At 47.5% G+C, this 21,252-nt stretch overlaps 1 protein-coding gene across 2 annotated transcripts in view; it reads right to left on the minus strand.

Annotated features, from left to right (window-relative positions):
- KAT8 (lysine acetyltransferase 8) overlaps nt 1-21,252 on the minus strand; it is a 317,451-nt gene that overhangs the window by 19,677 nt on the left and 276,522 nt on the right. For both annotated transcript variants that reach the window (XM_044086214.1, XM_044086215.1), the window contains exon 10: nt 11,598-11,752. In XM_044086214.1, the coding sequence (XP_043942149.1) occupies nt 11,598-11,752 (155 nt within the window). The remainder of the gene's footprint in view (nt 1-11,597; nt 11,753-21,252) is intronic.

Raw genomic sequence — 21,252 nt, forward strand, 5'->3', positions numbered from 1 at the left:
TTTAGCTGTGGTCGCTACTGCCTTGGGACCCTGGGATATAGTTTCGGGGTCTGCAAGTGGGGCCTTGTAAAGGTGGTGATGAGTGTCTGGTACCCTGTAAAATCTGTCTGGTTTGGCAGGGGCTGGAGGTAAAGAATCTGGTGCAGAGCAGACATCATTGAAGGCATCATCCACTACAGAGAGCACAGGAGGTATAGCTAAAGGCCTGTGTTGTGGAAGGTGCAGAAAGGTTCTAAGTCTTTTTCTGGAGTCTGAGAAATCCTGCTGCTGCCATTGGAACTGCTCTCACATGGCATGTAAGGTTTCCCCAAAGGAAAATTCTTCTGGTGGGGAGGCAGCTGGAATGGATTCTTCAGCATCTGAGTCTTCAAAATTGGAGAAAGGAGCTTCTGGCTGGTCTGTTATGTCTGATTCATCAGCAGAATCATCAGAGGACACAGGCTCGGGGGGCTCTGCCCTAGGTCTCTTCTCTGGGGGCTGAGAGGCCCTGTCTGGGTGAGATTGAGATCCCCTAATTAATGAAATTAAATCTTCTGCCAGGGTAAGCATTTGTGAACTAGAAGAGGGCCGTGTTGTAGGGGGTTTAGCAGGCACTGTTCTAGTAGTTTTGGCTGCTTTGGCCCTGGCAAAGGCCTTAATGGACATGGCTGCTGGAGGCCTAGCAGCACCACGTGCTGGGGTAGACACATCCAAGGGAATGGTGTCTGATAAGTCAGTGGCAACCACCGTAGTGGATAAAATTTCTGAGGCCGATTCAAGAGAAGTAGCAGGGGCCTCAGTGGTAGTGATAGATTCTGCTGTATTTTGATCAGCTTTCTCGGTTTCGGCCGAAACCGAGACACTCATGATTTGCTTAACCATGGTTTCGGCCGAAACCGGACATGAGTGTCGGTCTTTATCTTTGCGTTTTTAGCAGTTTGGGTAGTCGGAGGATCCGACGGCATAATATACGCAAAATCAGAACCGAAAAACTGTTCAGCAAACTCCGTCCGACGCCTAAGCGTTCGTCGGTTGAAAGAAGCACAGGCCGAACAGGCTGCTACGTCGTGGGCTGGGCCTAAACAAGGCAGGCAGTAAGAGTGGAAATCCTTATGAGGTATTTGTTTCCCACAGGTTAAACAATTATTAACTTTTTCTGACATCGGCTGAGGCAAGAAAGAGTCCCCAACGGGGTACTTAGCTTTAGAAGTCTTGGTAGTATTCGGTAGAAGTAATCTCTGGATCCGACCGACCGGCACTTGCGAACAGCTTCTGCTTCGGGCGCCACGCGGCAAGAAAGACTGAGGAAAATGGCGTCGGCTGATGCCTTTATACCCGAAGACCAACAGAGATGACGTCGGGTGAAGTGCGACATCAGCCGAAGCCGGACCCGGACTTTGGAATCCGGCCGACTGAAGGGCTGCCTGACGACAGGACAACCCAGTTGTTATGACTGCAGATGCATCCATGAAGGACATCCAGATCTGTCGAGGCCAAAACGGAGCAATGAAAATCATTCTGCACACCAACTGAGAGGCTTTCTGAAGAACTTGGAGCATCAGAGGCAAGGGGGGATAAGCATAAAGAAGACCGGGTGGCCAAGCATGCACCAGAGCGTCTCTTGGGGAACCTCCGGGAGGAGGTATCAGAGCGAAAAAACTGTCGCACTTGGTGTTTGAGGGAGAGGCAAAAAGATCGCAACAAGGAGTTCCCCACCGTGCGAATATGCGTTCCGCTACCTGAGTATTGAGAGACCACTCGTAAGGGGTGAGAATGGTGCGACTGAGTTTGTCCGCCAGGATGTTGGACCGACCCGGAATATGCGTTGCTATGAGAAAGCGGTTGGTGGAGATTGCCCATTCCCAAACTCTCATGGCTTCTCGACAAAGAGGGTAAGACCTGGTTCCTCCTTGCTTGTTGATATACCAGACAACCGACATGTTGTCCGATTGAATCGCAATTGTTCCCAAGGGAAGAAAGGCCTGAAGTGCTAGCAACGCTATGAGCACTGCTCTCATTTCTAGAACGTTGATATGCAGTAAGGTCTCTGAATCGTTCCACGTGCCTTGGACGGTCCGGCCTGCAAAATGCCCCCCCCCCCACCCGAGGCGGGAGGCGCCCGTGGTCACCGTGGCGAGAGGGGAAGAGGCACAAAATGGGCGGCCTCCGTGGAGATCTGGAGAGTGTAGCCACCACAGGAGGGACCGCTTGCAAGCCTTGCTGATCGCAATGGGATGATGCATAGGAAGAGCAAGATACGACCACTGGACTAGGAGTGTCCATTGGAGGATGCGCATATTGAACCTGGCAAGAGGAAGAAGCGCTATAGCAGACGCCATGGACCCTAGAGCCCTCAGGACCAACTCCGCCGGAACTGAGCTTGAGTGGAGAATGGCCCGCACCTGGAGTTGCAGATTTTGAACTCTGTCCGCAGTGAGGAAGGCTTTTAAACTCCTTGCGTCTAACCTGGCACCTATAAAATCTATGAACTGCGTGGGTGCTAGGTTGGATTTTTTTGTGTTTATAGTGATGCCCAGACGGGGAGCAAGATGGAGAAAGGAGTCTCGCCAATAGTAGTAGATGCCTTGTTGGGGCGGTAAGGAGCCAGTCGTCCAGGTAGGGAAAGACCTGTACCCCCTGAAGCCTCAGGTGGGCCGCTACCTGCTAATACTTTGGTGAACACCCTGGGGGCTGTGGTGAGACCAAAGGGAAGGACCCGGAACTGGTAGTGACTGGCTCCCAGCCGGAAGCGGAGAAACCTCTTGGAGCGCCTGTCCATTAGTATGTGGTAGTACGCATCCTTGAGGTCTATGGAGCACATCCAGTGATTTTCTCCCAGAAGGGGGAGAATAGACTGCAGTGTGACCATTTGGAACTTCTCCTTGGGAACTGCCAGGTTCAAGAGTGAAAGGTCTAATATTGGTCTGAGATCCCCCTTCTTTTTTGGCACTAAAAAGAACCTGGAGTAGAACCCTGATCCGATCTGGTCTGGGGGGACGGGCTGGATGGCTCTTTTCTTTAGCAGATGGCCAATTTCTGCCAAAGCGGCCTCCCACTGACCGGGTGGAACGTCGGGGAGGGACTTCAAATTTGGCAAGTGACGAAGGGGTATACGGTATCCTCTGGATATGATCTGGAGGACCCAGCGGTCTGATGTTATGGACTCCCATGCCGCTAGGTGCTCCGAAAAACGTCCCCCAACTGCCTCCAGAGTGGAGCAGCTGGGCAACCCCTCAGGGCTGCTGCGCGGGCCGTTCAGAGAAGGGTTCTCTGGACCCGAAGTTCCTAGGAGCCCCTCTGCCCCTAGGGCGGCGTCCTCCCTGTCCTCCTCTGCCACGGAAGGACTGGTTGTCCGGAGCAGGCTGGGATTGCTGCGACTTCCGGAACCACATCTTCTTCTGACCCTTTGGTTCCTAGAATAGGGCCTCTGGGGTGCAGAGAAGCGGATTCCGACAGCAGACAGCGTCTTCCCGTCCTTCTCGCTCTGGGTCAAAGTGTCGCGAACAGTTTTGCCAAAGAGGGCAGAACCATCGAAGGGGGCGTTCGCAAATGACGCCTTGAAGGGCTCTGAGAAATCGCAATGACGGAGCCAGGCCTGACGTCTAGTAACTAGGCCCGCCCCTGCGGCTCTAGCGGCACCTTCCGTAGCATGGGAGAGGAGCCGCATAGAGGTATTGGTGACGGACCTTAGAGTGGCCATGCGGGTGGAGTGCAGCACTTTGTCCTCCTCCGACATGGACTCTGGGGGGGATGCAGCGTATTCTTTAATAAGATCGCGCTGCATCCTAATAACGTGAGCCAGATAGTTCAGCGCCCTTACAGAGAAGGTCGCTGAACTAAACATCCGCTTCCCCAAGCGTTCCATCATCCGAGACTCCTTGCTCGGGGGATGGACTGAGGGACTCTCCTGAGCAAGTTCCCTCTTGGTGGCCGCCGCCGTCAACATGGCATCTACCGGAGGCCCCTTACTCCAATGGGCACGGTCAGCCGGGGGACTGAGAACACGGTCGGGCCTTTTAGGGATTGGCTCCACGGTGTCCGGTTCCTTCCACGCCCTGGTGGTAATGAGGTCCACCAGGGGGTCGGCAGGAGGGTCACCCAAGAGGTAGACGGCCCGCTTCAAATGCCTCCAAGAACACGGACTCGTCCGAGGAAGACTTGGGGGCAGACCACCCCCCCCTTATGCGGAGCATTTCCATGATGTCTCCAAATGAGACATCCTCGGGGGGTGACCGTGGGGAGCCTTCCTTCCTCCAAATCCGTGTCTTCTGTGAGAGACTCGGGGGAGTCAATGTGCCTCCTTTTGCACGTATGTTTGCGGGGAACATCCTCCGGGGGGCTGTCAGAGGACTCCTCGCAAACAGTAACCTGTTCCAGGGGAACAGCTTGGGGCACAGGAGCGGGCTGTCCCAAGGGCCAGATGGTGGAAGCCTGACCCAGTGCAGAGGGAGCGCGGGACGGAGCCGAAGCAAGTGCCGGGGGTCCGGAGACCCTCAACAGGGCCCTCTCCACAACATCAAAAGCCGAAGGGGAGCCGACCTCGACCAAAGGATCCGACAATCGGCTCCCCCTCGGATCTGAGGAGTGGATCGGAGCCGGCGCCGGATCCGAAGGACAGTGCGCCCGACACAGACGGCGCAAGGAGCACTGATCCCCTGGATCCGGCTCGGATCCAGGCTCCGAGGTCGGATCCGAAGCACTCGAGGGCAGGGTCGGATCCAGTACCAAGTACTATCGGCGCCGACCCACCCCGCCCGGCTGCTCGGCTCAACTGCTCCAACCCGGTAACGGGTCGGAGAAGGAGCAATTGGCTTGAAAAAGGGGTGAGCTCCCCAGAGGGGAGGCAAGAGCACTCCCATCTGCATCTGGGCCTGGATGAACCTTCTCATCATCCGTCCAGATCAGCATCTGACAGGCTATAAGTTGATCTCGACGAGGCTACCGAGGTAGGCCTTGAATGCCTCCTCGATAGCCTCGACGGAGATCGGTCTCCTCCTCCTCAGGTCCCGTGAAAAACACACTGGAGACCGGAGCCGAGGAGGGGAGAGCCAGCAGACAAGGAGGCCGGAGGAGAAGCCAGCTGGCGGGGCCGAGACAGAGGTCTCGGCCCGCGCTTATGGTGCTTCTCCTCCGGTCCTTTCTAGCTTCCTCTCCTCCGAACCACTACAGGGAGGTTGAGTCCCAGGAGGAGGAGGGGAGCCGAGAGGAGATAACCGTGAAACGGTTACCCCGAGGAGCGGAGGCCGGAGCCGAGTCCGGTGGTAAAAGACCCGCCAAGACAAGCTTGGACCTCCGCTCCTTCAATGCCCTGGGGTTGAACCCTGCACAAATGGAACATCCAGAAGTGAGGTGTTCAACCCCAAGGCATCTAACACACCGAGTGTGGCCATCGGCCGGGGAAAGCTTATGGCCACACTCGGAGCACTTGGAGAACACAGCTTTGGGCTGTTCAGACATCCCAAAAGCAAAAAAAAAAAGGTTACTTAAACTAGAGTTAAAGTAAAGTAACAAAACCACTCAACAGGCCCAAACACACACTACGCTACCAGCGAGGGGAGGGAGTAGTAAAATTAAATTTTAAAACACTAAAAGTATAACAAAATAATAGGGAAACCTACACTTCCACACAACCTTCACACAAAACTTCAAAAATTAGCACTTTAAGACTAATAAAACTGCACTTAGCAGAAGAGCTTTAGAAACACAATCTGGTCACGGCAAACGAGATCTGAGGTCATGAGGGTAGAGCAGGGCATTATGGGTGAGGGGAGGAGCTGAGAGCTTGGATCCATAGCTGGTAAACCATGCCGGTTCGGATCCGATATCGGATCCATAACCCACAGGTTGCAGACAAATGAATCTCCTACTTCAGATGTACAGTTTTGTACCTACCATAAATGTAGATGTTCGAGTGTTCACCCTGCTGCAGCCATCACACTTGGGTTATCCTGTCGTCAGGCGGTCCCGTAGTCGGCCGGATTTCCAAAGTCTTGGTCCGAAGTCGGTTGCTGTCGCCCTCATCACTGACGTCAGTACGCCAGGGGTACATATACTGCAACTGATGCCATTTTCTTCAGTTTTTCTTGCCCCAGATGTCAGGTGCCCCCAAAAAGGTGATCCAAATTAGTACAAAATGGTGAGAACACTCAACAAAAACAAAATCCATTCAGCTATCAGCAAATACATCAGTAAGGCATAGCAGAGATTTAGCCAGTAGATCAGAGGGGTTGGAGGGAGGGTAACCTGGACTGCAGCAGGGTGAACACTCTAACATCTACATTTATGGTAGGTACAAAACTGTACTATGTTCATCGTGTTACCCTGCTGCAGTCATCACACTTGGGTTGAGTCCCAAAGCTAAGGTAGGGTGGAGGTATCATAGAGGGTTAGTGGAGGCAATGAGGCCCTGCAGAACTGCAGTGGCGAAGCCCACCCTGGACTTAGAATAAAGAGGTATGTGATAGAATTTGGTGAAGAAGGTGTGTACAAGAACTCCAAGTCGCAGCTTCTAAAATTTCCTTGGTAGGAACCCCCCTGAGAAAAGTTGCAGAGGTAGCTGTTGCCCTGGTAGAGTGGGATCTAATGGTAGGGGGAACTGGTTTCCCATGATGGGTATAACAGAACCATATAAAATGGCATATCCATTTAGAAATGGTTTGCTTGGATATGGCCCTCCCTTGAGAAGCTGTAGCATAGGATACAAAGAGCTGGTCAGTTTTTCTGAAAGCCTTAGTTTTATCCAAGTAGTAACGAAGCTGCCTGTGAATGTCCAAGGAATGCAGGAGTCTCTCACCTTTGTTCTGTGGATTGGTGAAGAAAGTGGGTAGGTGGATGGTTTGATTTAAAGCTACACTGGAAACCACCTTAGGCATGAAGGGAGGATTAGTTCGTAGAGAAACTCTGTCTTGATGAAAATAGGAAAGGTTCCACTGCCATAAGTGCCTGTAATTCTGAGACTCTCCTGGCAGAAGTTATTGCCAGGAGCAGGGTAGTCTTCCAAGATAGGAACTGAAGGTTTGCAGAGAAAGCTGGTTCAAAGGGAGGTAGCGTTAGTTTTTCCAGAACAAAGTTGAGGTCCCATGTTGGTGTAGGAGCTCTTCTAGGTGGTCCAATGTTTTTTGCCCCTCTGAGGAACTGCCTTAGAAGAGGATTTGAAAATAAAGGTGGATTTGTGTCGTAGTGAGCTAAAATAGCTGAAGCATGGATTTTAATTGATGAGAAGGAAAGTCCTTTGTGCAACATCTCAGCTAAATACTGCAGAATGTGAGGCATATGAGGCTGAGTTGTGTCTTGGCCTTTAGCTCGGTTCCAAGCAGAAAACCTTTTCCATTTGTCCGAGTAAGCCTTCCTGGTGCTTGGCCTCCTGGCTTCCAGAATAACATCCAGTACTGCTTGTGAAAGAGGGGCTGGTTGGATGCTTAATTGATTTGCCATGCAGCCAGGTTTAAGGTTTTGATCTGGCTGTGTAGAATCTTTGTTTTGCTGCGTGAGCAAATGAGGTATTTGAGGCAATATCCATGGTGGGCTGTGAGCCATATTCTTCAATAGCGGGTACCAGTGCTGGCGTGGCCAGTCTGGGGCTATGAGAATCAGTTGAGGTTTCTCCTTTTTGACCTTCAAAAGTACCTTTGTGAGAAGAGGTAATGGAGGAAAGGCATATGCTTTCAGGTTTTTCCAACTGAAGGAGAGAGGGTCCACTTTCCAAGCTTGATGGTGGAATGTTCTTGTACAGAATTTTGTCAGTTGGTAGTTTTGAGGACTGGCAAACAGGTCTATATTTGGAAGGCCCCATTTTTGAGTTATCATTGTAAATATTTGTGGGTCTAGTTTCCACTCGTGGGGATCTTTGATGTTTCTGCTTAGGTCGTCTGCCAATGTGTTTTTCTGTCCTGGCAGGAATTGAGCTTGTAACTGGACTTGGTAGGCCAGAGCTGTGTTCCATAAGGTTATTGCTTGCCTGCAAAGAGGGTAGGAATGTGTGCCCCCTTGTTTATGTACCACATTACTGTGGTGTTGTCCGTCTTTATTGCAAGTTGTCCTGGCTGTAGTAGATCATTGAAGGCTGTCAGAGCTTTCTGTACAGCTAGCATCTCTTTTTGATTTATGTGCAGGTTTCTTTGTTCTGCAGTCCATAGGCCTTGAATGCATTGCCCTGCCATGTGTGCCCCCCAGGCATAGTCTGAAGCATCTGTTGTGATAGTTTGCCTGGTTGGGGGCAAGGTGAAAGGCTGACCCTTGTTGAGGTGACATGCCTGTGCCCACCATAGAAATTCCTGTTGAAGGCAGGGAATGAGAGATATCACTGTGTCCAAGCTGTGGCTGTGTTGAGACCATACGCTTTTTAGGTACCACTGTAATTTCCTCATATGCAGTTTTGCAAATGGTATTATCAGAATGCAAGATGCCATGAAGCCCAAAGCCTGCAGAATTTTTCTTGCAGTTAATTGGGTCTTTGTTGCCATTGTCTTGAAATATTGAGTCAGTTGAAGTTGCTTGTCTGGTGTAAGATCAGCCTTCTGGGCCGTTGTGTCCAAGCTGGCACCCAGGAATGTAATTTTTTGTGAGGGTACTAGTTTTGACTTCTTCGTTTACTGTGTACCCCAGACAATTTAGTAGATGCTTCACAAAAGCCAGATGATGTAAGAGAATGTATTTTCTTTCTGCTTGGATGAGGCAGTGCAGGTATGGATATATTTGAATTCCCCTTTGTCTGCAGTATGCAATTACTGGTGCCAGGCATTTTGTGAAAACTCTGGGCGCAGTAGATAAGCCAAAGGGCAGTGCAGAGAATTGATAATGGGTTGAACCTGCAATGAAACGGAGGTATCTTCTGCAACTTTGTCTGATAGGGACATGCAGGTATGCCTCCTTGAGGTCCAACGTTACCAGCCATGCTTCCTTGCCCAACATGGGAAGTAGCTGCTGTAGTGTTAGCATCTTGAATTTGGGAACTTAAGTGTTTAGAGTTGAAAGTTCCAGAATTGGTCTCCAAGCATTGTCCTTTCTGGGTACTAGAAAGAGCCTTGAGTAAAATCCTTGGCCTTGCTCTTGAGTTGGTACCCGCTGAATGGCTCTCGTGGTCATGAGAGCTGTAATTTGTTTTTTTGTGCCTCTGCCCATTTAGTGGCAGGTTTGGCATTCCTCTTTTCATTGACAAGGTGTGAAAGTGGAATCTGTATCCTCGTAAAATTATGTCTAGGACCCATTTGTCCTTTGTGACCATGTGCCAGTTGTCTGCAAATAGTGCTAGTTTCCCCCCCCAAGGGTGCTGACAAAAGAGCTTTGTTTGGCCAGCTGAGGTGCAAGTCATTGAGTTTGCCTTCTGGTGGGTTGAGACCTGTCTTCTCCTCCCTTCTGGGTTGGAGTGCCCCATTGGCGAGGTTTATACTGGGCTTGTGGTTGTCCTCTGCCCCTTGGTCACCTGTATTTACCCGTCTGAGGTCTGTCAGAAGCTGGAAAGGACCAATTTTTTGTTGGCCAGTTTCTGCTGAAGCGAGGGGGTTGTACTTGTAGGAAATCTTTGACTGTCTGCATTGATTTCGCCTTATCTTCCATTTTCTTTAAAACTTCTTCTGCTTTAACTCCAAAAAGAACATCCTGCTGTAAGAGAGCATCTAGTACTTTTGCTTTAACATGATCAGGCAGACTTTGTTCCTTTAACCAGGCATGTCTATGTATAACTGATCCAGTGACAGCTGCTCTGCAGGAGGCCTCTAAAGAATCAAACCCACATTGTAAGGTATGTTTGCCCACCTGCTCAGTGGCGTGCAACAAATCCTGTACTTCTTTCAATTCAGATTGTTGAGGGAGGGAGGTTATCTTTTGTTTTAACTGAGAAATCAGAAATTGCTGATACTTAAGCATATGAAATTGACAATTTAGCGCTCTCATAGCTAATGTGGCTGAGGTGTAAACCTTTTTCCCCCACCTGTCTATTGCTCTTGAATCCCTTTCAGAAGGTACTGGGTTTTTAGCCATGGAAGCCTTAGCCCTCTTGGGACCCTGGGAGATAGTCTCTGGGTCAGCTACTGAGCTTTTGTAAAGAAATTTGTGGGAATCAGGAACTCTGTAGTATCCATCAGGCTTGGCCGGAGCAGGAGGTAGAGAGTCTGGGTTGAAACTGGATTCTAAATAGACATCATTCACAATGTCCAAAACAGGAGGGATGGCTAGAGGTCTGTGTTGGGGGAGTAAAAGAAACTCTCTGAACCTTTTCTTGGAATCAGAGTAATCCTGACCTTCCCAGTGAAAATGTTCCCTCATAGTGTGTAAAGTTTCCCCAAAAGAGTAATCTTCAGGAGGAGAAGCTGAGGGAAGAGAATCCTCAGCTTCAGAATCTTCATAAGGAGAGAAGGAATAGCCTTGGTCCTCAGAGGAATCTGAAGAAACAGACAGTTGCTCAGAGGAAGCAGAATCTTCCTCTTGTCTAGGCCTTTTGTCAGGAGGAGGCTGAGAACCCCTGATAAGAGAAATCAAATCTTCAGCCATTTTGAGCATCTGTTTCTTAGGCATAGGACCTTGAACAGGAGACTGAAGTGCAGTCTTTTTTGATTTAGAAGGAGTCTTCGACTTGGAAAAAGTTTTGACTGTAAGCCGTCGGTCTGAATACGCCTTCAGAAACTGATGGTGTTTCTGAAGCACCGACGTCCTTGGAAGGTAAATCGTCGGAAGGGCCTGAAGTAAAAGGCTGCGTCGGCCTAGTACATTCCGTCAAAATATCCGTAGCGGTCTCGGGTTCCAGAACTGCGGTAGTCAGGGGCTGCGTCGGAGCCTCACTGATAACTGGAGAACCGGAGACCGGATCAACCGAGGCCACGGAATCAGGCTTAGGCCTGGGCTGGCGGTCCTTGTCCCTGCGCTTTTTCTGCACGCCGGTAGTCAGTAGCTCTGGCGGCATGTTATAGTTAAATTTTCTACCAAAAAAGTGTTGTGCGAAATCAAATCGTCTTAATAGTATGCTTATTAAACCTAGCACAAAAACGACAAGAAGTGACGTCGTGATCAGGGCCTAGGCAAGGTATACAATAAGAATGAAAATCCTTATGAGGTATTTGCTTCCCACAAGAAATACAATTGTTAACTTTTTCTGACATCGGTCTGAGGCAAGAAAAGTTTCCCCAACGGGGTACTTAGCTTTATAGAAGACTTTGGTCTGAAATTCGAATTCGACAATCTCAGGAGTCGGCCGACCGGCACTTGCGAATTTGCTTCTGCTTCGGGCACCGCGTGGCAAGAAAGACTGAAGAAAATGGCGTCGGTTGCAGTATACGCACCACTGGCGCAGACGTCAGGGATGAGGCGACAGCAACCGATGTCGGACCAAGACTTTGGAAATCCGGCCGACTGCGGGACCGCCTGACGACAGGATAACCCAAGTGTGATGACTGCAGCAGGGTAACACGATGAACATCAAGACTTTGGAACTCTGGCCGACTGCGGGACCGCCTGACGGCAGGATAACCCAAGTTTGAAGACTGGAGCAGGGTAACACGATGAACATCCATGACTGGACAAGAAAACTGAAATAAGTAAACAATTTTCACAGCAACTTCAGTTACACTTGCTCAATAAACATGCAAGGGATACATGGTTTCTTGCCCACCTTACTCTGTGCTTACCTGTGATGGGAGGTTTCTTGTACTGTGCACTTTTCAGATGCTCTTCTACCAATTTTGGCGTGACACATATCACGTGTTGACCTTTCCAATATTTTACCATGTTCAGAGACTGCAGTGTGCTGATAATATCATTTTGTGTTATACTAGTCATCTGACTAAGGAAACAAGAAAAATAATAACATCCATCAGCCAGAATTACAAAAAGATAAAGTACATGCATGTAAAGAGCACCTCACAGAAAGAAAGCAAAGTTAAACACTGTTATCTGAGCAAGTGTGCTTCACATGGTTTCAAATATGCTGATCCTTTATGGACCCTTCCAAATTCCGACACATGGAAATCTATGAACTCAAGACACAAAACGAGTCTCAGAACTGACTGGAAGGCTGCAAGCTGGTGCTGGCATACCTTGCACTGTAATTTTACATGCCAAATCTATGCAGCCATGTTTATAATCACTTTAGCCTGCCTAGTCTTCATTTTGACACTGATCACTTAAAAACACCTTAGATCCAACACTGCAATGATTTTATACAAAACACTTACTTAACCTTCTATCTACTCAATGGGCGGTGTCCTGCCCATGTTTATCCTTAGCACCTACTGGTTATCATACATGAACTGAGAAGCATCTGGCAAAACCAAGTTAATGACCTTCAGAACAAACTCTCACAATCAACTGTGACAGCATGTATACAGCATTTTGTCAAGGCTCCAAACTCTAACTAAACATTACTATGAAATATACAGCTACTAGAACATGGTTAGACTACCTTTCCTGTCAATACTTGACATATGAAATCCTATGAGTGGTCCTCAAAGATCACATTGACAAGGTACAAAAATGATAAAATACATCCAAGATGGTGTTAACAGTTACTGACAGGCATCACACAATGATGACAAAGTGCTCACTCTTTTATGAAAATCAGACATCTCAAAAACAAAACCCAAGGTCAGATAAATGGTTAAAATGACCATAACAATGAAACAAAAACAAAAGGACAGTTGTGTACACTTACCATAAATGTAGATGTTCGAGTGCATTCACTGTTGCAGTCATCACTTTTGGGTTCTGCTTGCAATAGCCCTCAGTCAGCCTGATTAACAGTCTTGGGTCCTGCGTCGATTGCTCTCCCTTCTTCCATGACGTCTGGGGTATAAAACATGCAGCCGATGCAATTACATTAGTTTTTCTTGCCCCAGATGTTAGGTGCCCCCTTAATGGGAAGCAATTAAATCTATAAATATACAAGGTTATACCTCCAACAAAAATACACCAAAAAGCTTTTGAAGACAGCAAAGGAAAGAAGAGGTATATCCAAAATAAGAAGGGGGCTGGAGGGAGGGTAACCAGGACTGCAACAGTGAATACACTCTAACATCTACATTTATGGTAAGTGTACACAACTGTACTATGTTCTTTGTGTTTCACTGTTGCAGTCACCACTTTTGGTTAGATTCCCAAAGCTAAAGATGGGATGAGGAATTTAAATAGAATTAGGACCAGCTAAAAGGCCCTGCAAGACTGCAGTGGCAAAGCCAGCTCTGGATTTAGAGAACATTGGCAGATGGTAATGCTTGGTGAAAGTATGTACAGAACTCCAGGTAGCAGCTTCTAAGATGTCCCTGGTAGGGACGCCTCTGAGAAAGGCTGTAGAGGTAGATGCAGCCCTGGTAGAATGGGGTCTGATCCCCTGTGGGATAGGTTTTCCATGGTGTTTGTAGCAGAAATGAATGCAATGGCCTACCCATTTGCAAATAGTTTGCTTTGAAACAGCCTTCTCCTCTGCCCTTGCAGCAAATGCCACCAGCAGTTGATCAGATTTCCTTTGAGGTTTAGTTCTGTCCAAGTAAAATCTAAGTTGTGTACTTCTAAGGAGTGCAAAATCCGTTCCCTTTGTTCTGTGGATTAGGAAAGAAGGTTGGCAAATGTATGGACTGATTAAGGACCACACTGGATACCATCTTGGGCATAAAGGAGGAATTGGTCCTGAGGGACACCCTGTCCGCATGAAAGATGATGAAAGGCTCCACTGCCATGAGGGCCTGTAATTCAGATACCCTTCTTGCTGAAGTGATTGCTAAAAGAAAAGCTGTTTTACAAGAAAGGAATTTTAAGTCCGCAGTGGCAGCTGGCTCGAAAGGAGGAAGGGTGAGCTTTTCCATTACAAAGTTGAGGTCCCAGGCTGGAGTTGGAGCTCTCCTGGGTGGTTGTAGATGTCTGGCCCCTCTGAGGAAATGCTTAAGCAGTGGATGAGAGAAGAGGGGAGGTTCTGTGTTATAATGAGCTGAGATGGCTGAAGCGTGAATTTTGATGGAGGAGAAAGACAGGCCCTTATGAAACATCTCAGTTAAGTATTGTAAAATCTGAGGTAAATTGGGCACAAAATCGTTTCCATTTTTCAGCATAAGACTTTCTAGTACTAGGCCTCCTTGCCTCTAAAATGATATCAATAACTGGTTTAACTGAGGGATGGTAAAGGAGAAATTATGTAATTAGCCAGGCTGCTAGATTCAGTAGTTCAGGGTGCAGAATTTGGTTCTCCTGCTGAGACGAAATAGTAGGAGTCTGAGGCAAGTGCCATGGGGCCAACAGTGACACACTGAGCAAGAGGAGGTACCAGTGTTGGCGTGGCCAGTCTGTTGCAATCAAAATTGTCCTTGTTTGTCTTGTTTGATCTTTAGTAGTACTTTGGAGAGCAGAGGCAGAGGAGGAAAGGCATAAACTGATAGTTTTTTCCAGCTGAAGGACAGAGCATCCACTTTCCAAACTTGTTTGTGAGGAGTCCTTGTGCAACATTTGTCCAACTGATAGTTTTGGGGGGAGGCAAACAGGTCTATATCTGGACTCCCCCATTTGCTTGTCAACATGTTAAAAATTATTGGTTCCAGTTTCCACTCGAGTGGGTCCATGAGGTTTCTGCTTAGCTCATCTGCCAGTGTATTTAGTTTTCCCGGCAGGAATTGAGCTTGTAGATGTACTTGATAGCTCAGGGCTGTGTTCCACAATGCCATGGCTAGTCTGCAGAGAGGGTAAGAATGTGTACCCCCCTGCTTGTTTATGTACCACATAACAGTGGTGTTGTCCACCTTTATCATTAATTGTCCTGGAAGAATGTGGTCCTTGAAGGCTGTCGGAGCATTCTGTACAGCTAACATTTCTTTTTGATTGATATGCAGGTGCATTTGACTTGGGTTCCGTTTGCCCTGAATGCACTTCCCTGCCAAATGAGCCCCCCATGCATAATCTGAAGCGTCTGTGAGGGTTTTGGAGGCAGGGGGTGTTGTGAATGGTAGTCCCTTGTTTACGTGGCACGACTCTGCCCGCCAAAGAAATTCCAGGTGTAGGTAAGGTACGACAGGAATCATTACTTCTAGATCCTGAGAATGTTGACACCCATAGGCTTTTTAGGTGCCATTGTAGTTTCCTCATATGCAGTCTTGCATATGGAATTAGAAGAATGCAGGAGACATGAACTCCAAGGCTTGCAATATTTGCCTTGCAGATAACAGGATTTTCGTGGGCACTAATTTGAAGTAGGTTGTCAGATTAATTTGTTTCTCTGGTGTGAGGAAAGCCATCTGGGAAGTTGTATTCAAGCTTGCTCCCAGGAATATAATTTGTTGACAGGGTACCAGGTGTGATTTCTTTTCGTTTATAGTGTACCCCAGACAAGTTGGCACTCTTTGTACAAAAGCCAGATGATTCAAACGTATCTCCTGGCTTTCTGCCTGAATTAGACAATCGTCCAGGTATGGGTATATCTGAATATTTCTTTGCCTGCAAAATGCAATGACTGGGGGCTAGGCACTTTGTGAATACCCTGGGCGCAGTAGATAAGCCAAAGGGCAGTGGAGAGAACTGGTAGTGATTGAAGCGTAAATATCTTCTGCAAGATTCCCTGATTGGGATGTGCAGGTATGCTTCTTTAAGTCAAGTGTTGCCATCCAGGCATCTTTTCCTAGCATGGGAAGCAACTGGTGAAGAGTCAGCATCTTGAATTTTGGAACCACCAAAAAGGTGTTTACAGTAGACAGGGCCAGGATAGGACGCCATAAATTGTCTTTTCTGGGTACCAGGAAAAGTCTGGAGTAGAAACCTTGTCCTTTTTCCTCTTCTGGTACAGTTTGAATAGCCTTTATGTTTAAAAGAGAGCATTTGGTTTTGAGCCTCTGCCCACTGATTTGGGGGTAGATCTGGCCAACCGTTGGGCTTTGGCAAAGTGTGAAAGTGAAATCTGCATCCTTGGGACACTATATTAAAACCCATTTGTCCAGGGTAATGAGTTCCCAGTTTTTGGCCTGCAGACCAATCTTTCCCCCTAAAGGAGCAGTCAGTTGAGAAGTGCTTGAAAGTTTTAAAGTCAAGTCATTGAGACAGGTTTCCATAGGGGGGGGGGGGGGGAGTCGTACTACTCCCAGACTTGGAAGAGGAAGCACCCCACTGCTTAGTCTTGTGTGTACCCTGGGACTGAAACCAGGTGTTTCTGCTGGGTTTGGGTTTGGATTGAGAAGACCTGGAAGCAGCAGGAAAGGACCAATTCTTAGAGGGCCAATGCCTACTAAATCTTGGAGGCTGAACGAAATCTATAACAGTTTGCATAGATTTAGCTTTATCTTCCATCTTTTTAAAGAACTTCCACAGCTTTATTGCCAAACAGGCGGTCCTGATTTAAGGGAGCATCCAACAGTTTAGCTTTAACATGATCAGGCAAAGATTGCTCCTTAAGCCAAGCATGCCTTAATACAGGAGGAATAGCTGAAGGCCTATGTTGAGGCAGGAGTAAGAAGTCCCTAAGCTTCTTTTTAGAATCAGACAAATCCTGGCTTTCCTGATGGAAATGCTCCCTTAGAGTGTGCAAGGTTTCACCAAAAGAGAAATCCTCTGGAGGAAAAGCACAGGGAATAGAGTCCTCTGCATCAGAATCCTCATACGTAGATAAGGGTAAATCTAGATTATCAGAAGAATCATAATCCTGGTCAGAAGATTCATAAACAAATTCAGTCCTAGGTCGAAGAGGAAGGTTGGTATCCTCTGATTAAAGTTATAAGGTCTTCAGCCATTCTTATTTGTTTTTTAGGAATAAAGGCCTGAGCATGCGGCCAGGGAGCCGGTTTTCTAGGCAAGGTTAGAGGTTTAAGCCTTAAAGAAGTCAGTTTAATATGCAAGTCTGTATGCCTGAACACACCCCTCAGAAGCCAGTGCCTGCACAGCGGCTCCGGACCATCCAAGGTAGACACATCCGTAGGTTCCACAGTTGAAGCATCTCGCAGCATACCGGACTCCGGATGGGTCTCAGTAGAGGCCTGTGAGTCAGAAGTAGCAGATATCAGGGGCTGCGAAAGCAGCTCACTGAGTACTGGCGACTGGCTTAGAAGCGTCGTCGGCAGTTTTGGACCTAGGCGGCCTGTCTCTGTCTTTATCTTTGCGCTTTTTCAGAATACTAGTAGTCAGATGGCTTACCGATGACATTTCTGGATAATTGAACTGAGAACCAAAACATTTAGAGGTAAAAATATACTGACGACAGATAGTGCGTTGATTAAATATGGCACAAAACCAACAGCAAGGTAAGTCGTGGTCAGGGCCGAGGCAAGGAATACAGTATGAATGAAAATCTTTGTGATGTATTTGTTTTCCAAAGGTAATGCAATTATAAAATTTTACTGATATCGGAAAAGAGCAAGCAAAAGTTTCCCCAACGGGGTACTTAGCTTTAGTTGAAGACTTCGGTTCTGAAACTCTAAAACGAAAATTTCAGGAAACAGACTACCGGCACTTGCGAACTGCTTCTGCTTTGGGCACCGCATGGCAAGAAAGACTGATGTAATGGCGTTGGCTGCATGTTTTATACCCCTGATGACCTGACGTCATGGAAGAAGGGACAGCAACTGACGCAGGACCCAAGACTTTGTTAATCAGGCCGACTTGAGGGCTACTGCAAGCAGATAACCCAAAAGTGATGACTGCAACAGTGAAACATGAAGTACGTACAGTTTTGTACCTACCATAAATGTAGATGTTCGAGTGGTTATACTGCTGCAGTCATCACACTTGGGTTATCCTGTCATCAGGCGGTCCAGCAGTCGGCCGAATCCTGTCGTCAGGCGGTCCCGCAGTCGGCCGAATCCCAAAGTCTTGGTCCGGTGTCGGTTGTCGTCGCCTCTTCCCTGATGTCAATGTGACAGGGGTATAAAAGAGACAGCAGATGCCATTTTCTTCAGTTTTTCTTGCCCCAGATGCCAGGTGCCCCTAAGTAGGAAAACAATACAATAGCTATGCAACAATACCTTAGTAGATAAGCAACAGTACTAGCTGTTAGCAAATACACCATATAGACATGCATCCAATAGATTGAGGTACATGGAGTTGTAACTAACACCCTGGTATGTAGAGGGGATGGAGGGAGGGTAACCTGGACTGCAGCAGTATAACCACTCGAACATCTACATTTATGGTAGGTACAAAACTGTACTATGTTCATTGTGCTATACTGCTGCAGTCATCACACTTTGGTAGAATCCCAAAGCTATGGAAGGGTGGCTGGTACTAAACTGGGTTAGGTGATGCTAGGATGCCCTGCAGAAAGTACAGTTTTGTACCTACCATAAATGTAGATGTCCGATAGGTATGCATCTGCAGTCATAACATATGGGTTGTCCTGCCTCAGGCAGCCCTTCGGTCGGCCGGATTCCAAAGTCTGGGTCTGGCCTCGGCTGATGTCGCACTTTCCCCGACGTCAGAGCGTCTGGGGTATAAAAGCATCAGCCGACGCCATTTTCCTCAGTTTTTCTTGCCCCAGATGCCAGGTGCCCTCTAGGAAGGCTAAATTTGGATAAATGCTGAAAAGTTCCAAACATTTGCAAATTATATACATGAATAAACAAACAAATACACCATAATAGATTCCCCCAGCTAGCTGAAAGAGGGGTAAGCACCCTAGGAATACCACAGAGGGGAAGGAGGGTGGGTAATCCTGACTGCAGATGCATACCTATCGGACATCTACATTTACTATGTCCTTCAAGGATGCATCTGCAGTCATAACATATGGGTAGAATACCATAGCCAATCTGAGGGAGGAGGTACTAAGAGAAAGATGGTGTAGTCAAGATCCCCTGCAGCACTGCAGTTGCAAACCCTGCTCGGGATCTAGAGTATAAAGGTAGATTGTAATGCTTGGCAAATGTATGCACGGAGCTCCAAGTAGCAGCTTCTAAAATGTCCTTGGTAGCCACCCCCCGTAGGAAAGCTGTAGTGGTGGTTATGGCCCTTATGGAGTGAGGCCTGATATTTTCAGGAACTGTCTTTCCATGAAAGGAGTAACAAAAGCGAATGCAATTCCCTATCCATTTTGAAATTGCCTGTTTGGAAATTGCTCTCCCTTGCACCCCAGTTGCATATGCCACAAAAAGTTGGTCAGTTTTTCTGCTAGATTTCGTTCTGTCCAAATAGTAGCGTAGTTGTCTGTGTATATCCAGGGTGTGCAGAAGTTTTTCCCCTTTGTTCTGTGGGTTAGGGAAGAACGTAGGCAACTGAATAGCTTGGTTCAAGGATACCCTAGATACCACCTTTGGCATGAAAGTAGGATTGGTTCTTAGTGACACTCTATCCTGGTGGAAAATAAGGAAAGGCTGCACTGCCATTAATGCTTGTAGCTCAGATACTCTTCTTGCTGAAGTGATTGCCAGAAGGAATGCAGTTTTCCAAGATAAATACTGTAGGTCTGTTGATGCTGCTGGCTCAAAAGGAGGTAGTGTCAGTTTTCCAGCACAAAATTGAGATCCCATGCAGGTAGAGGGGGTCTTCTTGGAGGTTTAACATTTTTGATCCCTCTCAAAAATTGCCTGAGTAGAGGGTGTGAGAAGATAGGTGGATCCATATTATATTTTGCTGAAATTGCTGAAGCATGAATCTTAATGGAAGAATAAGACAGGCCATTGTGAAACAATTCTGCTAAGTATTCTAGGATGTGTGCTAGGTTTGCCACTGTGACATCTGTGCCATTTGATGTGCTCCAAATGAGAAATCTCTTCCATTTAGCTGAGTATGTCTTCCTTGTGGAAGGTCTGCGAGCCTCTAGGATGATGTCCTTCACCCTCTGAGATAAAACAGTTTGGTTGGGATTTAAGGAATTTTCCAGGCAGATGCAATGTTTTCAAGTTGGGATGCAGGGTCTTGAAATTGTTCTGCGTTAGAAGAAGAGGCCATAGGGGAAGAGGCCATGAATTTGCCTGAGACATGCTTCTCAATAGTGGGTACCAGTGTTGTCTTGGCCAGTCTGGAGCTATTAGTATCACTTTTGGCTGTTCCTCCCTGATCTTCAGTAGAACCTTGTACATCAATGGGAGAGGTGGAAAGGCATATACTGTTAGGGCATTCCAGCTGAAAGAGAGAGAGTCCACCCTCCATGCTTGTGGGTGGTATGTCCTTGAACAGAATGTCTTCAGTTGGTGATTGAGTGGGGAGGCGAACAGATCTATCTCCTAAATTCCCCATGTCTTTGTTATGAGTTTGAAGATGTCTGGATGCAACATCCATTCATGTGCATCCATGGTAGTTCTGCTTAAGCTGTCTGCTAGTGCATTTTCTTTTCCTGGTACGAATTTGGCCTGCAGCTGGATATTGAGATTCAGGCATAGATTCCACAGATTCATAGCCATCCGGCATAAAGGGTAGGAATGTGTGCCTCCCTGCTTGTTTATGTACCACATGACCGTGGTGTTGTCTGTCCTTATTAACAGATGTCCTTGTTGGAGGAAGGGTCTGAATGCCTTGATTGCATGCCTCACTGCCAGCATTTCCTTTTGGTTTATGTGCATGCTTAGCTGCCCTTGAGGCCATAGGCCTTGGATACGTTTGTCCTCCATGTGTGCTCCCCATCCTCGGTCTGAGGCGTCCGTGGTGATGGTCTGCCTTGTTTTTGGTTTGTTGAAAGGCAACCCTCTGTTGGACTGGCAGGCCTGAGCCCACCACAGGAATTCCTTTTGAAGGCATGGAATGATTGGTATCATGGTTTCTAGACTGTGACTGTGTTGAGACCATACACTGCTTAGGTACCATTGTAATTTCCTCATATGCAGCCTGGCATGTGGAATTAAAATTATGCAGGATGCCATGTAACCCAGGGCCTGCAGGACTTTCCTTGCAGTAAGCTGAGTTTGTCTTGTCAGAGTCATGAAGTAATCTGGAAGTTGTTTTTGTTTTTCTTCTGTGAGAAAAGCCATCTGTGTGATTGTGTCCAGATCCGCACCCAAAAAGTTATCCTTTGGGATGGCACTAGTCTTGACTTTTGGATGTTGACTGTGTATCCCAAGGTCTGTAGCAGGTGTATGGCATAGGCCAAGTCCTTTAACAATTTCTTCTTGTTGTCCGCTTGTATCAGGCAGTTGTCCAGGTATGGATAAATTTGAATTCCCTGAAGTCTGCAATGTGCAATTACTGATGCCAGGCATTTTGTGAATACTCTGGGCGCAGTAGATAAGCCAAAGGGCAATGCTGAGAATTGATAATGCTCTGATCCTGCAAGAAATCTGAGGTGTCTTCTGCAATCTGGTCGGATAGGGACGTGCAGGTATGCCTCCTTGAGATCTAGAGTTACCAGCCAAGACTCCTTGCCCAACATGGGAAGAAGTTGCTGTAGGGTCAGCA

Source organism: Protopterus annectens, chromosome 10.part0 (assembly GCF_019279795.1).
Source record: "Protopterus annectens isolate FY-2018-M chromosome 10.part0, PAN1.0, whole genome shotgun sequence".
In the NCBI taxonomy this organism is placed as follows: Eukaryota; Metazoa; Chordata; order Ceratodontiformes; family Protopteridae; genus Protopterus; species Protopterus annectens.